We start from the raw sequence: 13,292 nt of genomic DNA on the forward strand, positions 1-13,292 counted from the left end.
ATGAGCTTCCTCTCCTATCTGGTGTTCAATGCTTTTCTTCCCCCTCCCCAGCTGCTGCAGGGTGGCCTGTCCGATCTGCTTCTGCTGCTTCCCGATATGCACAGGTGAAAAGACATCTGAGGTGAGATAAGAATCAGCGAGGAGTGATTAATTTCAAAGTTGCACAGTTTAAAGGCTGTTTTACATTGTGAGGGAGTGCTGTAAGTGAGGGTGGCAGCAAACCTCCACGCCGACCTCTGTTGAGCCTTCTTTGCAGTGGCTCCAATGTTGGAGAACCAGCTCCCGGCGCAGCTACGCCTGGACCCCTGCCTGCTAATGTTCAGAGGTGAAGGTTCGCCTTGACTCATGTCCGACTCAAGGGTGCGGTGCTCATCCCTGTCGCCAAGCCGTAGAGCCAGCGTTTGTCCGTAGACAGTTCCCGTGGTCACGTGGCCAGCGCATTACCTTCCCACCGAAGGGGTACCTATTTATCTACTCGCATTTTTACATGCTTTTGAATGGCTAGGTTGGCAGGAGCTGGGACAAGTGACAGGCGCTCACTCCGTCACTTGGATTCAATCTTACGATGGCTGGTCTTCCGACCTTGCAGCACAGAGGCTTCTGCGGTTTAACCCGCAGCGCCACCATGTCCCCATGTTCAGAAGACAACTTAAAACGTTGCTTTCCAGGGAGGCTTTCCACACCGACTCGGTTTGATTTTACACTCCCTGTCCTGCTGTCATACAGAGAATTGTCTTTGGTGCCTTATATTCCTTTTCTACTAATGTTTTCACTCTTGTGTACTTACTGTTTAGTACTGTATGTTTTATCTGTTGTGGTAAAGTACTCAGAACAGTGCTTTGCACCAGTGGGATGGTGTATATATCAAATCAGGTCAAATCAGTCAATCCATTAATAAAATTTTAGAGGCATGCTTGCAAAAGTATTCCTACATGTTCATAGAATCGTAGAATTGTCATAGGGTTGGCAGGGAGTTTGGAGGACCTCCACTCAAACCCCTGCCCAAGTCAAGAGACCTCCTACCATCTTGCACCTCATAACCATCCCGGACAGGTGGCTGTCCAATCTTGTCTTGAAAACCTCCAGCGATGGGGCACCCGCAGCATCAGGAGGCAAGCCGTTCCACTGCTTCATGGTTCTCACCAGCAGGAATTTCCTCCTTATTTCCAGGTTGGGTCTGCCTCTGGTGAGTTCCCACCTATGGGTTCTTGTCCTATCCTCAGGCGCCATGGAGAATAAATCGATGCCCTCTTCCCTGGGGCAACCCTTGAGATATTGGAAGACTGCTATCATGTCACCCCTCAGTCTTCTCTTCGTTAAGCTATACATAAGGTAAAGGTTGCCCTTGAAATTTCGTCCAGTCACGTCCAAATATAGGGCACAGTGCTCATCCCCGTCTCCAAGCCGTAGAGCCAGCGTTTGTCTGAAGACAGTTTCTGTGGCCACGTGGCCAGCACAGCTAGACATGGAACGCTGTTACCTTCCCACCGAGGTGGTACCTATTTATCTACTCACATTTTTACATGCTTTCGAACTGCTAGGTTGGCAGGAGCTGGGACAAGCAAGGGGAGCTCACTCCCTCACAACCAAGCAGTTGCTTGTCCTAGCTCCTGCCAACCTAGCAGTTCCAAAGCATGTAAATGCAAGTAGATAAATATTCCTAGTTATTTTAGTTGTTCTTCATAGGATTTAGCCTCCAGTCCCCTTATCATCTTTGTTAAGGGGACTGTTATCTAGCAATCAGTTAGGGAGGCGATATGCAAAGTCTTTTGGGGGGTTATGACTTACAGATAGGTGTGAAATATGGAAATCATGCCTTGTTGTGATTTTCACTCGCACCCCACACAGTGGTTTAGTATACCAGAGCCACAAATATTAATGGTAAGGTGGGAGTCAGCACATCTCCCTTGTTTCCTCTCCTGTCTCCTGGGGATCCCTATGCAAGAGAAATGCCATTCTGTTTGGGAACCGTAATAATCTATTACCGAGCTATGATTACGAATTCATCAAAACTCGTACAGCAACTTCTACAAGGAACAGAACTACAGACGACCAAAGTTCAGAACACACTCTTGCCTTCTGGGTGAATGTTAAAGTCATGTCCCATGATAATCTTGATACCGAAATACATAGGGCACTTGCTATTTCCAGAGCTGGTGCACTGTGGAAATCTTAAATCTCTGCATGACTTTAATATTCAGGGATAAACAGTCAAATTTGCCTGTTTTGCTTTCAACAATGCTCATGCTTTTTGGAAGAGCAACACGTTTCTATCCTGTTCTTTTCTAGCCTGCTCAAGAAAAATCCACACAGGGTACTCCATGTTTTCACATGGATGGACATCCACGTCCATTTCATTTTTCTCAAGCAGTTTGCCCTGAATTCACTCTTTTGGTATCTATTTTGGAACACGATTTTTGGAGAAATGGGATGGTGGAAAGGTCATTACACTCAGCATGCCATAGTGGACAGAGTGGCGAACGAGGCCTCAAGAGGGCCTCCTGCTCAGCCATGGAAACTCCCTGGGAGAGGAGTTGGAACTGGGAAAACCACTCCTTAAACACCTCACGTCGGGCCTGTCCACCCTGTGAAATCTGGTGTGATCCAACCATGCTTAAAAGATCCTTATCTTTTAAGTGCCATCTATTTTAGCTCCAGTACCTCTCTGGGAAGGCAGAACAAAGAGTTACTGTATGCTGCATCTCAATAAATCATTCCCAAAAGATTGCATGCCCTAGTCCTGTGCCAGAAAAGTGTGCTACAGCTCTCAAAGGGGAAGAACGAATTATTTTAAGTAGAAACACAAGTTGACAAAGACTTTTTTCCATACCAAACGGTGCTATCAGGGAATCATATATCGTAACGATATGCCAGTGTGGACAGGCCAGCGGCGTAGCGTGGGTTGCCAGTACCCCAGAGCAAGGCAAGGATAGTGCCCGTTCAAGGTGGCCTTGAGAAGTGGCAGCAGAGGGGGCTTGGGGCTGGTGGTGCCCCCTCCCCACACCGCCCCCTCCCGAGAACGGCCAATCTGCACAACAAACTTACCCTTGCCAAAGGTTGCCACCTGAAGGAAGTGTCTTGCGGGTTGTTCTGTTTTTCCGGATTCCTTTGTGGGCTGCCATTTGGAAGAAAGAGAAATGTTAGGTTCTTCAGAGTCTCCCCCTGTCTCATCCCCAAATTAATTCTTTATATCGAGGTGGACCTTCGACATGTAACTCTGACTGATGCTCAGGCACGGGCTCTATCTTTTATTGTGGCCTCTGTAATTATGTTTTTAATCTGCCCCAGACTTTGGAGAGGACCAGAGGGGTACCAGGCCCATCAGACGCTGCCCACCCTGATTTAGGATTTAGCCCCCTGTCCTCAAGACGTTAGCATGCTAACAAATTATATGAAGGAATAAGATTATTAGAGAAATGAGAAAAGACTATGCATGGAGAGGGGTGTGTGGAATGCAACTCTACTTGTTTCGCTTTTTTAAAATTGTGAATGGCATGAGATGTTGGTTTGGCAGCTGTAAGTTGATGGTGTCAAGAGGATCTGCTGGAGGGAGATGTGGGCAGATTTGATATTAGGAGGCAGCAATACTCAGAAAACAGATTGCACCACACAATGGATTGTGTTGCAATCAAAGGAAAGGAGAGCAGATGGAAATAAGGAGTGCTGTTTGTTGTTTGCCACACATGGAACAAGGAAAGGTGTGTGTAGTTATAAACCACAGCAGTTTCACCCACTTTCAAGACAGGTAGGATTTGCCTGGTTTTAAACATAATTGGATCAATAACATGTTTAAAGAGATAAATACAGTAGTCCATATAAATGGGTGTTCAATGGCATACATTGAACAGTCTTTCAAAAATTTTGGACTGCACCTCCGCTGATTTTTAAGTTTGTAGTTAGTTTGTTTGAGTTAAAACAAACTGATTACAAAGAAACAGGGGCTGTCCCGTTTTATTGTTTCCCCTTCCACTCTTTTTAAAATCTTCTGAGCTTATATTTTTTGTGGGCTGCTTCTTATGGTTTGAACCAAGTCTGTTCAACAAACATTCAAGAAAGACAACAAGCAAAAAGGATCTTGGAGTTGTCGTAGATCACAAGCTGAATATGAGCCAAGAGTGTGATGTGGCTACAAAAACGGCCAATGCTATTTTAGGCAGTTTTAACAGAAGTAATGTCTCCAAACCCCATGAGGTGCTAGTCCCCATCTATTCGGCACAGGTTAGGCCTCATCTTGAGCACTGTGTCCCGTTCTGGATACCGCACTTCAAGAAGGATGCTGACAAAGTTAAATAAATTCAGAGGAGAGCAGCCAGGATGATTAGGGGGCTGGAAACGAAGCCCTTGGAGGAAAGAGTGAAAGAACTGGGCATATTTAGTCTTAAGAAGGCTGAGGGGAGACAGGATAGCACTTTTCAAATATTTGAAAGACTGTCATTCAGAGGAGGGGCAGGATCTGTTCTTGATGATCCCAGAGTGCAGGACACACAACAATGGGCTCAAGTTACAGGCAGACAGATTTCAGTTGAATATCAGAAAAAACGTCCTAACTGTTAGAGCAGTACAACAATGGAATCAATTAGCTCGAGAGGTGGTAAGTGCTCCAGCACTGGAGGCATTCAAGATAAATTTAGACAACTCCCTGGCAGAGCGCTGATCAGAGGTTGTGCTTGATGGCTCTTCCAACTTCATTATTCTATGATTTTATGAACCTTTCCTGTTGCTTTTACTTGTTATGTGAAATTCATTCCTCTCAGGACATGCTTAAGGGGCTATTGGATACCGGATAAATGTTCTGTGACTGTGGAGAAATTCAATCAATGCAGCACTTTGTTGTTGTTGTTTAGTCGTTTAGTCGTGTCCGACTCGTGACCCCATGGACCAGAGCACGCCAGGCACTCCTATCTTTCACTGCCTCCCGGAATTTGGTCAAAGTCATGTTGGTCGCTTTGCAGACACTGTCCAGCCATCTCGTCCTCTGTCGTCCCCTTCTCCTCTTGCCGTCACACTTTCCTAACATCAGGGTCTTTTCCAAGGAGTCTTCTCTTCTCATCAGATGGCCAAAGTACTGGAGCCTCAGCTTCAGGATCTGTCCTTCCAGTGAGCACTCAGGGTTGATTTCCTTCAGAATGGATAAGTTGGATCTCCTTGCCAACCAGGGGACTCTCAAGAGCCTCCTCCAGCACCACAATTCAAAGGCATCAATTCTTCGGCGGTCTGCTTTCTTTATGGTCCAGCTCTCACATCCATACATCACAACAGGAAAAACCATAGCTTTGACTATTCGGACTTTTGTTGGCAAGGTGATATCTCTGCTTTTTAAGATGCTGTCAAGGTTTGTCATCGCTTTCCTCCCAAGAAGCAGGCATCTCTTAATTTCGTGGCTGCTGTCTCCATCTGCAGTGATCATGGAGCCCAAGAAAGTAAAATCTGTCACTGCCTCCATATCTTCCCCTTCTATTTCCCAGGAGGTGATGGGACCAGTGGCCATGATCTTAGTTTTTTTGATGTTGAGTTTCAGGCCATTTTTTGCACTCTCCTCTTTCACCCTCATTACAAGGTTCTTTAATTCCTCCTCACTTTCTGCCAGCAGAGTGGTATCATCTGCACACTTACACACATGAAATTTATGCCCTACCACATGTACAACGATCTAGCAGATGGTCGAGATAATGCTATTTAAGTTGTTGTTACTGTTGCTATTGTTGCTCTAGTCGGGCCTTTTCCAACCTCATGCCCACTAGATATTTTGGACTACAACTCCCAGAATTCCTGGCCAATAATGAATGGAGGGTTCTGGGAGTCATAGTACAACAGACTTAGAGGGCACCAGCTAGGGGAAGGCTTCTGTATGCCATGGCATTTGTACTACTGAGTTTTATAGCACTTCGTTTACTGTTCCATGCTGCATTATAATCAGAGCCACTGGCCCTGGTAGCAGGGAAATTCCAAAAAAGTAACTTCTCTAGATTCTGATAACAATGTTGAGTGAAATAACGTTTCCTTCCCCAGAAGTTCAATCCTAATAATTTATTATAATAAACTTGATTCTGCTTTTCGGTTTCTCCCTGTGCAATTGCTTTTTCATGAATTCAATGTTTTTATGGTTTGCTTTGTTGTGTGTTATTTTATATTTGTTCAGTGTAAGACGCCTTATATATACCACATGAGAGAGGCTTTAGTCTGTATGATCCACCTAAATTTTTCTTAGGTTCTTATACTTTAGCAGTCTTAATTACAAAGATAAAATGAATTAATATTTGCTGTATAATAAATGCTTAAAAATAACTGAATAAATGGAATAAATAGAATGTGAATGTGAATACATAAATATGAGGAAGAAAATTATGAGACAATAATCATGAGAAAATTGGACCCTTAATAAACCAGTAATTGTGTGTAATTAAATTATCTAATTTGGGAGGGGGGGCAATTCAACCTTAACTGAAGTTGTAGAGGCAATACACAAGAGCTGTTAAAAAACAACAACACTGTTCTGCACAAATGACTGAATATCCCTAAAAAGATTTATGCTAAACACAGATCCCTAATATTGCCATAAATCCCTACCACTACAATTTAATGCCCTACAGAAAATTTAGGTTTTTTGGCTCCCAACACCTGGAATTCCCTGCAGACTGAGGCAGAAAAGTTACATCTGTTATTGCAACTCGCAGAATCTCACAAGCAACCTTAGTGGCCACGCTATAGCTGTACATTGTAGCCCCAGAATGTAACTTTTCCCAAGTTCCGAGTTTATCTACAATGATCACAGGAAGAAAACAATCAACTGTTGCTTCTTCCCTAATTCCTTCATTCAGGTTATTATTTTGAGAGCAGTACCTTAGTGAGAGTGTCTTGATAAAGCCTGATCGCAATCCTCCAGATGCCCCCAAAGACGGGAAGAGGAAATGGCGCGGGAGGGTAGCGTTTCCGCGACCAAAGCCGTCTCAGAAAGTGCAGAATCAGAAGACCCACCAGCACAGCAACAGAAAATAGCTGTATCACTGACATTACTCTGTCTCTGGTTGTGTAATTCTCTGAGTGTGCTGGGTGTTGTTCGTCCCGTGGCTTTGTTTTCCTCCTGTCTTTCAAGCCTCCGCGGGGAACACCCTTTAATGTCACTTACCTGTTAAGTGATCAGGTAAGTGATCTCCCCACACACCAGAGGCAAGTAGGCTTGGAATGAGGCATGTATGATTACAGCAATACTAATCCTAGCACATTATTTTTCCTGTACCAATGGATTAGGCATCCTTCAGATTCGAGAGACAAGGGTAACATGCTCTGTCTTGGAACAGCGTCTCGTGTGGCTGAGAAGGCCACTTCGAGAGTGACCATCCCTTCCACACTGAAGACAAATACAATCTGTCCCCTGCCCAGCTCCATGATTTGGCTGGTTTCGGGACGGCCTCTTTGCCTCGGCCTGCTGGACAAGGGTCTCTTCAAATTGGGAGAGGCCATGATGCAACGTCTGCCTCCAGGCTGAATGCTCGGATGTCAGGGCTTCCCATCTGTTGAGATCCATTCCTAAGGCCTTCAGATCCCGCTTGCAGATCTCCTTGTATCGCAGCTGTGGTCTCCCTCTGAGGCAATTTCCCTGCACTCATTCTCCACACAGGAGGTTTTTTGGAATCCGACCATCAGCCATTCTCACAACATGCCTAAGCCAACGTAGATGTTGCTGTTTCAGTAATGTATACATGCTAACAATTCTAGCTGGTTCTAGGACTACTCTCTTTGGAACTTTGTTCCTGCACCATCAACTTGATTTACCAGGTCTGGTTAATGCTATTATTCGTCACTAAAGGAATCACGGACAAAACAGTCTAATGTTTTCAGCCAGTCTGATCCAACCCTGGGCTAGGGCAGGGTCTATGAAGAAACTAAGAAACGGAGGAACATGGGAGATGGGATCCACTCTGGATGCACCAGGAACAGATGGGCCCAGTTTGGCCTCCAGTGGGAGGGAGTTCCAAAGTCTGGGAGCACCAAGAGAGAAGGCTCGCATGCATGTCCCCACCAAGCGCACCTGTGAGGGTGGTGGGACTGAGATGAAGGACTCCCCTGATTATCTTAACATCCAAGCAGGTTCGTAGAGGGAGATGCAGTCTTTGAGACTGCTTGGATCTAAGCTGTTTAGGGCTTTATAGGTGAAAACCAGGAGTTTGAATTGTGCCCAGCAGTGGATGGGCAGCCAGTGAGCTGCTTTAACAAAGGGGTTATGTGATCCCTATAAGCGGTCCCAGTCAGCAATCTGGCTGCTGCATTTTGGATCTGTTGAAGTTTCCCCGACACTTTCCAGAGGCAGCGCCATATTGATCATGTTACAGTAATACGGTTGGGATGTAACAACGGCATGCATCATCATGGCCAGATCAGACCTTTCCAGGAGAAGGCACATCTGGAATGGACTACAACTCCCAGAAACCCTGGCCAGCACAGCTAAAAGTGAAGGCTTCTGGGAGTTTTAGTCCAAGAGCATCGGGAGACCCATGGATTGGAACCATTGTCTTAGAGTCATAGGTAAATGTTTTCGTCTCTCTATTCTAACTCATATATCTGAGAAAGCAGACATGTTCCACAAAAGCTTATCTTAAAATATAACAGTCTTTAAGCTATAACAAAGCTCTCTCTTTTTTCCCTTTTGCATTGTGTTTCTTGTTGAAATGATTTCCAGCTGTTTCTCTTGGAATGTTCTTCAGCTGCCAGAAATGAAGGCCTTATTCTCTTGAGAAGCAAACTTCAATACATGTTTTGCCTAGCTAGTCATCCTAATGTATAAGAAATGATATCGGCCAAGCTGTGAGGGGCTGGAAAGAGCATCTGCTTTCTTGAAAATTCTAGGGAATTGAGGATCTGATGGCAGACATGGGAGAACGATTTAGAAGGGAACTTTTGGCATATAATGGGGACTCAAGAACTTACTTTTAGGGTGCTTAGCTATCCCAACAGTAGGAAGCTTTGCTCTATTGCTGTTTTCCTTGCTTCAGAAATGAAGCTATGCTGTCCTCACATTAAATAAGTGTTAGATTAGCTTAATTGTTTTATTGAACGTCCTCTTGTTTTCTGTAAATCTGTATTGCTTTTTTATTTCTTGTTCTTTTTGCCTTCTTGTTTTTGAATAAAATACAATCTTTTCTCCACGTTAAAGCCTGGTTATTGTGTAGAAATTTGGTACTACATCCAACCTGAATCCATCGATCAGGAATTACAACACACACAGTGTGTGTGTGTTGTAACAGTTTTATCCCTGGACTGGTCTGAAAGGGAAGGGCACAGATTTATGGGCTTTGGAGTCCCTGGGGTCACTGCCTACTCAGAGCCAGGCTATATGTGCTTGGAACTGAGGTTGCCATTAGAGTTTGTCGCCAGGGGTCAGTCAGCCTGCCTGAGTCTCTCACACACTTAGGATGTGAAAGGTAGCATGGCAGAGGGGCTAGATCAAAACCTGGGTATTGTCACAGAGTCAATTCGGCCATGGATGCTCTGAAAGATAAACTTATCCATGTGGCCATAAACTAGATCTTGTCTGTGAAATCTGTTCTTTTACTTGCCTAGAGTCCTCTGCTTTGTCCGTTCACACATTCAGATAACCATGGGCAGTCTATAGAGTGGTCTTACCCAGCTGTGTCCCATGTTAGCCTAGAACCAAACTTAAAATTCAGAATATTAAAAGGCACAGCACTGCTCTTTCAGCTAAGGTTGCACAATCAAGCAAGCACACGCTCAGTCAAAAAATTACTGTCGTGAACCTCGTAATTTTGTTTGTCGAATGGACACCTTTCCAAACACAAACCGTCTCGAAGTCTACAAATGGGCCAGGTTTTCTAGTGTAACACTTCTAAGTTCTGGGGGATAATTGTTTACTTAGATTTCTACTGATAACCTCGCAAACACAATTTCACAAAATGAGTCTCTTCTTAATAAACAGTTACTGTATATAGCAAACGAGAGGAGCAATCATAACAACAAAATGCTACAATTTCTGCACCCAAATCCTTGGCAAACAGCACCGATACAGAAGTTGCTTGTAAAATTGCAAAGCTGAAGTGTCGTTTTAAAATAAATTCAAACAAAAATCCAAGATAAATTCCTCAACTGGATGGAGTATCCATAAGAAAGAACAATCAAGCCCACAGGCAGAATCCTCAAAACCCTAGAATAAAACATAATTCAATTGGGTATGCATGAATTTCTTATGTGGATTTTCACCCCTCTGTAGTGCTAGGAAGGACAACCTGCTAAAGGGTTATGGTGTCTTTTCCAGATGCTATCTTCCTATAAGGCAGTAGGTCCCAACCTTGGGTAACCCAGGTATTCTCAGACTACAACTCCCAGAAATTGTGGCTAGCAGAGCTGGTGGTAAAAGCTTCTGGGAATTGCAGTTCAAGATCACCTGGGTTACCCAAGGTTGGGAACCATTGGCATAGGGCATTCCCCAATATTAAAAGTAGGAATTTTGTAAGAAGCAAGATCTGGGACAAGGAAGGGGATTCTAGAGAGTGAGGAACTGTTTAATAAACAGGGCTTGTGAATGGCATTAGAGAGTCAACATTTTGCTAAGACTGCTTACTGGGAGGACAGATCCTGAAGCTTGGCCATCTCATGAGAAGAGAAGACTCCCTGGAAAAGACCCTGATGTTAGGAAAGTGTGAAGGCAAGAGGAGAAGGGAATGACAGAGGACGAGATGGCTGGATAGGGTCACCGAAGCAACGAACATGAATTTGACCCAACTCCGGGAGGCAGTGGAAGACAGGAGGGCCTGGCGTGCTCTGGTCTGTGGGGTCACGAAGAGTCAAACTTAACAACTAAACAACAACAAAAACTCATGGCTGTTTTCCTATCAGTAAGCAGCCCAGCCCATTAATTTTATCTGGATCTTTTTATCAGATAAATTATGGAAGGTGAAGTTCTCTTATAAGCAGGCTGAGAAAGGTGGGAAGCAATGAAAGCAAAATGAGATCATTTCCAGGGTTGATGTAAGTTACTTTGCTTGACAGACAGATCATTGATGAATAGGAGAAGGAAAGAGTATGGTGAAGTCCTTTGCATGCGTACTCGGGAGTAAGCTTTTCGGGTCATAGAGGGGCATTTTCATGTACAGTATCTCCCCAGCTAATGATGTGGGAGTGTTTTCAGAATAATTCTATGACCTGGAAATACTGCAAATCTTTTGCATGCATTTATACATTCATATACACCCCACCTTTCTCCCAGTGCAAGGATCCAAGGTGTAGGTCAGAGAAAATTCATGTATGAATCCAGAGCACCAGCCAGTGGTGGAAGAGAAAATAGCAGACGCCTTTTGCTAGTTCCCATTGACAAAAAGCCACTGAATCAACCATTGAACAGTAATTCAGTACATAGAAGAATTCCATTGATTTAATAAGTTTATTGCAAATGGAGCTATAAATATGATTCCGGCTTATAGGAGTATAAACACAGAGGGTTCATCTTGACATTTTAATTTGAGTCTAGTTCCACCCTGGCTTGATTTGCTGGAAGGAGGGACAGAAGGGAAGGAATAAAGCCCATCAGGGTTTATGCCCACATAATTGTACAGGATAAGAGTATATACTATGTTGGCTCAGTAAAATTATATGCGAGACAGGAGATTAGACCACCTTCACATAGAAAGGAAAGACCAAGATCATCCACACGATTGTATTTCCAGTCACCATGTGACTGGTGTGAGAGCTGGACCGTTAAGGAAAATGATGGGGGAAACTGATTCATTTGAAATGTGGGGCTGGAGGAGAGTGTTGTGGATAATCCAGATGTAATCCGTTTTCACAGGTACAGTAAACCCTTTGCCTTCAGGAAAGAAAAATGTGGTTCCAATCACTGCTGCTATACGCCACAATCCTATAATGTAATATAGGTCAATTAGAAAATGGCCCTAGAAATCCAGCTAGACAAGTCTGTAGGGCCACATCCACCCAACGCTGCTGAAATGTAAATGGTATGTTGTTTAGTGAAATCATCCATCAAGTAAATCAGCTTAGCATTGCCACATCCAGTCACCACTGACACCGTTCATTATAGACTACTGGAAGGGTGTATATCTCTAGACTCTCCCTTTTAATTATAATTCAGCACAAAAGGAGCCTTCCAGATCATTCAAAAGCTGGATCCCTCGTTGGTGATATTTGCTAACGCCTAATCATGGCGTGGGCCTAGTATTTATTCTCTCATTTGTTTTCTGATAACCAGACCTTAGGACATTACTAACTTGCAGTCATTGTTTGTTTGAGGTGCACACGGAGACTCACAGTGAAGTCTAACGTTGATCTTGAAAGGAAATCCTGACCAACACAGTAATTTTTCAAAACCGAGGGAAATTCGATCGTCAGAAAAATCTGGCAATTTGGCACGAGAGTTTAGGCTGTCTCACGAGGACTCAAATGCCACAAAGCCTGAGAACGGGAAGCTGGTGCCTTCTCTAATTCACCCTGTAACCGCTGCTCATCAAGATGGCCCTCATGACGCTTTATGCAGAGTAAACAGTGTGTTTATTCTGCTACTCATAAAATGCACATATCTAAATCACGCGATAGCTGTGTCTTCAGAATACACAAGAAGTCTTTTATCTTTTTATTAATGGTGATTTTTTTAAAAATGGTGAGAACTAGGCCTATTAGTAAAAGAGCTACTCACATTACAATTGGGGGGGGGGTTTAATGGGAGAAGGGCAATCCACACACATACAAAACACATCTTACCAGGAGAAACCTCGTGGCACGGTGGTTAAACTACAGAACTGCAGTTGAGACTCTGCTCATGACTGGAGTTTCATCCCGGTGGACTCAGGAAGCCAGCTCCAGGTTTGACTGCATCTTTCTGAGGTCAGATAACGGAGTAGCCAGCCCACAGGGATGGAGGAATTGGGTATTCTGCACAATAAATTTGCAAATCATCCAGAGAGTGCTTTATGTGCTACGGGGTGGTATATAAGCAACACACTTTGTTTTGCTTTAGCAGACAGACACACAAACTGTTGGATCGCTCAGTGGCTTTAAGCCTTCAGTGGCAGAGCCAGACGTTGGGAATTAACTCCCAAGGGCTGGACTTGATGATTCATAAGGTCCCTTCCAAATCTGCAATCTAAATCATCATGCAATATAAATCATCATGTTGATGATGATTTATATTGCACTCTATACCAGAGCGCATTCCAATAGTCAAAAACAGTTAAAATACAACTGTAACATAATTACAATGATAAAAACATAGAGTAAACCATCATCATTCCATAAGACAATAAACAACAATCAAAATAACAGTAATAACA

At 43.8% G+C, this 13,292-nt stretch overlaps 1 protein-coding gene across 1 annotated transcript in view; it reads right to left on the bottom strand.

Moving 5' to 3' along the window:
- LOC110091592 (cytochrome P450 2J6) overlaps positions 1 to 7,011 on the bottom strand; it is a 15,457-nt gene extending 8,446 nt beyond the window's left edge. The window contains exons 1-3 of the mRNA XM_072993278.2: positions 6,841 to 7,011; positions 3,046 to 3,166; positions 1 to 116 (exon numbers count right to left, since the gene is read on the bottom strand). The exon at positions 1 to 116 is cut by the window's left edge and continues 31 nt beyond it. Coding sequence (XP_072849379.2) covers positions 1 to 116; positions 3,046 to 3,166; positions 6,841 to 7,011 — 408 coding nt within the window. The remainder of the gene's footprint in view (positions 117 to 3,045; positions 3,167 to 6,840) is intronic.
- Positions 7,012 to 13,292: the final 6,281 nt, after the last annotated feature.

This window comes from Pogona vitticeps, chromosome 3 (genome assembly GCF_051106095.1).
Source record: "Pogona vitticeps strain Pit_001003342236 chromosome 3, PviZW2.1, whole genome shotgun sequence".
Taxonomy (NCBI): domain Eukaryota; kingdom Metazoa; phylum Chordata; class Lepidosauria; order Squamata; family Agamidae; genus Pogona; species Pogona vitticeps.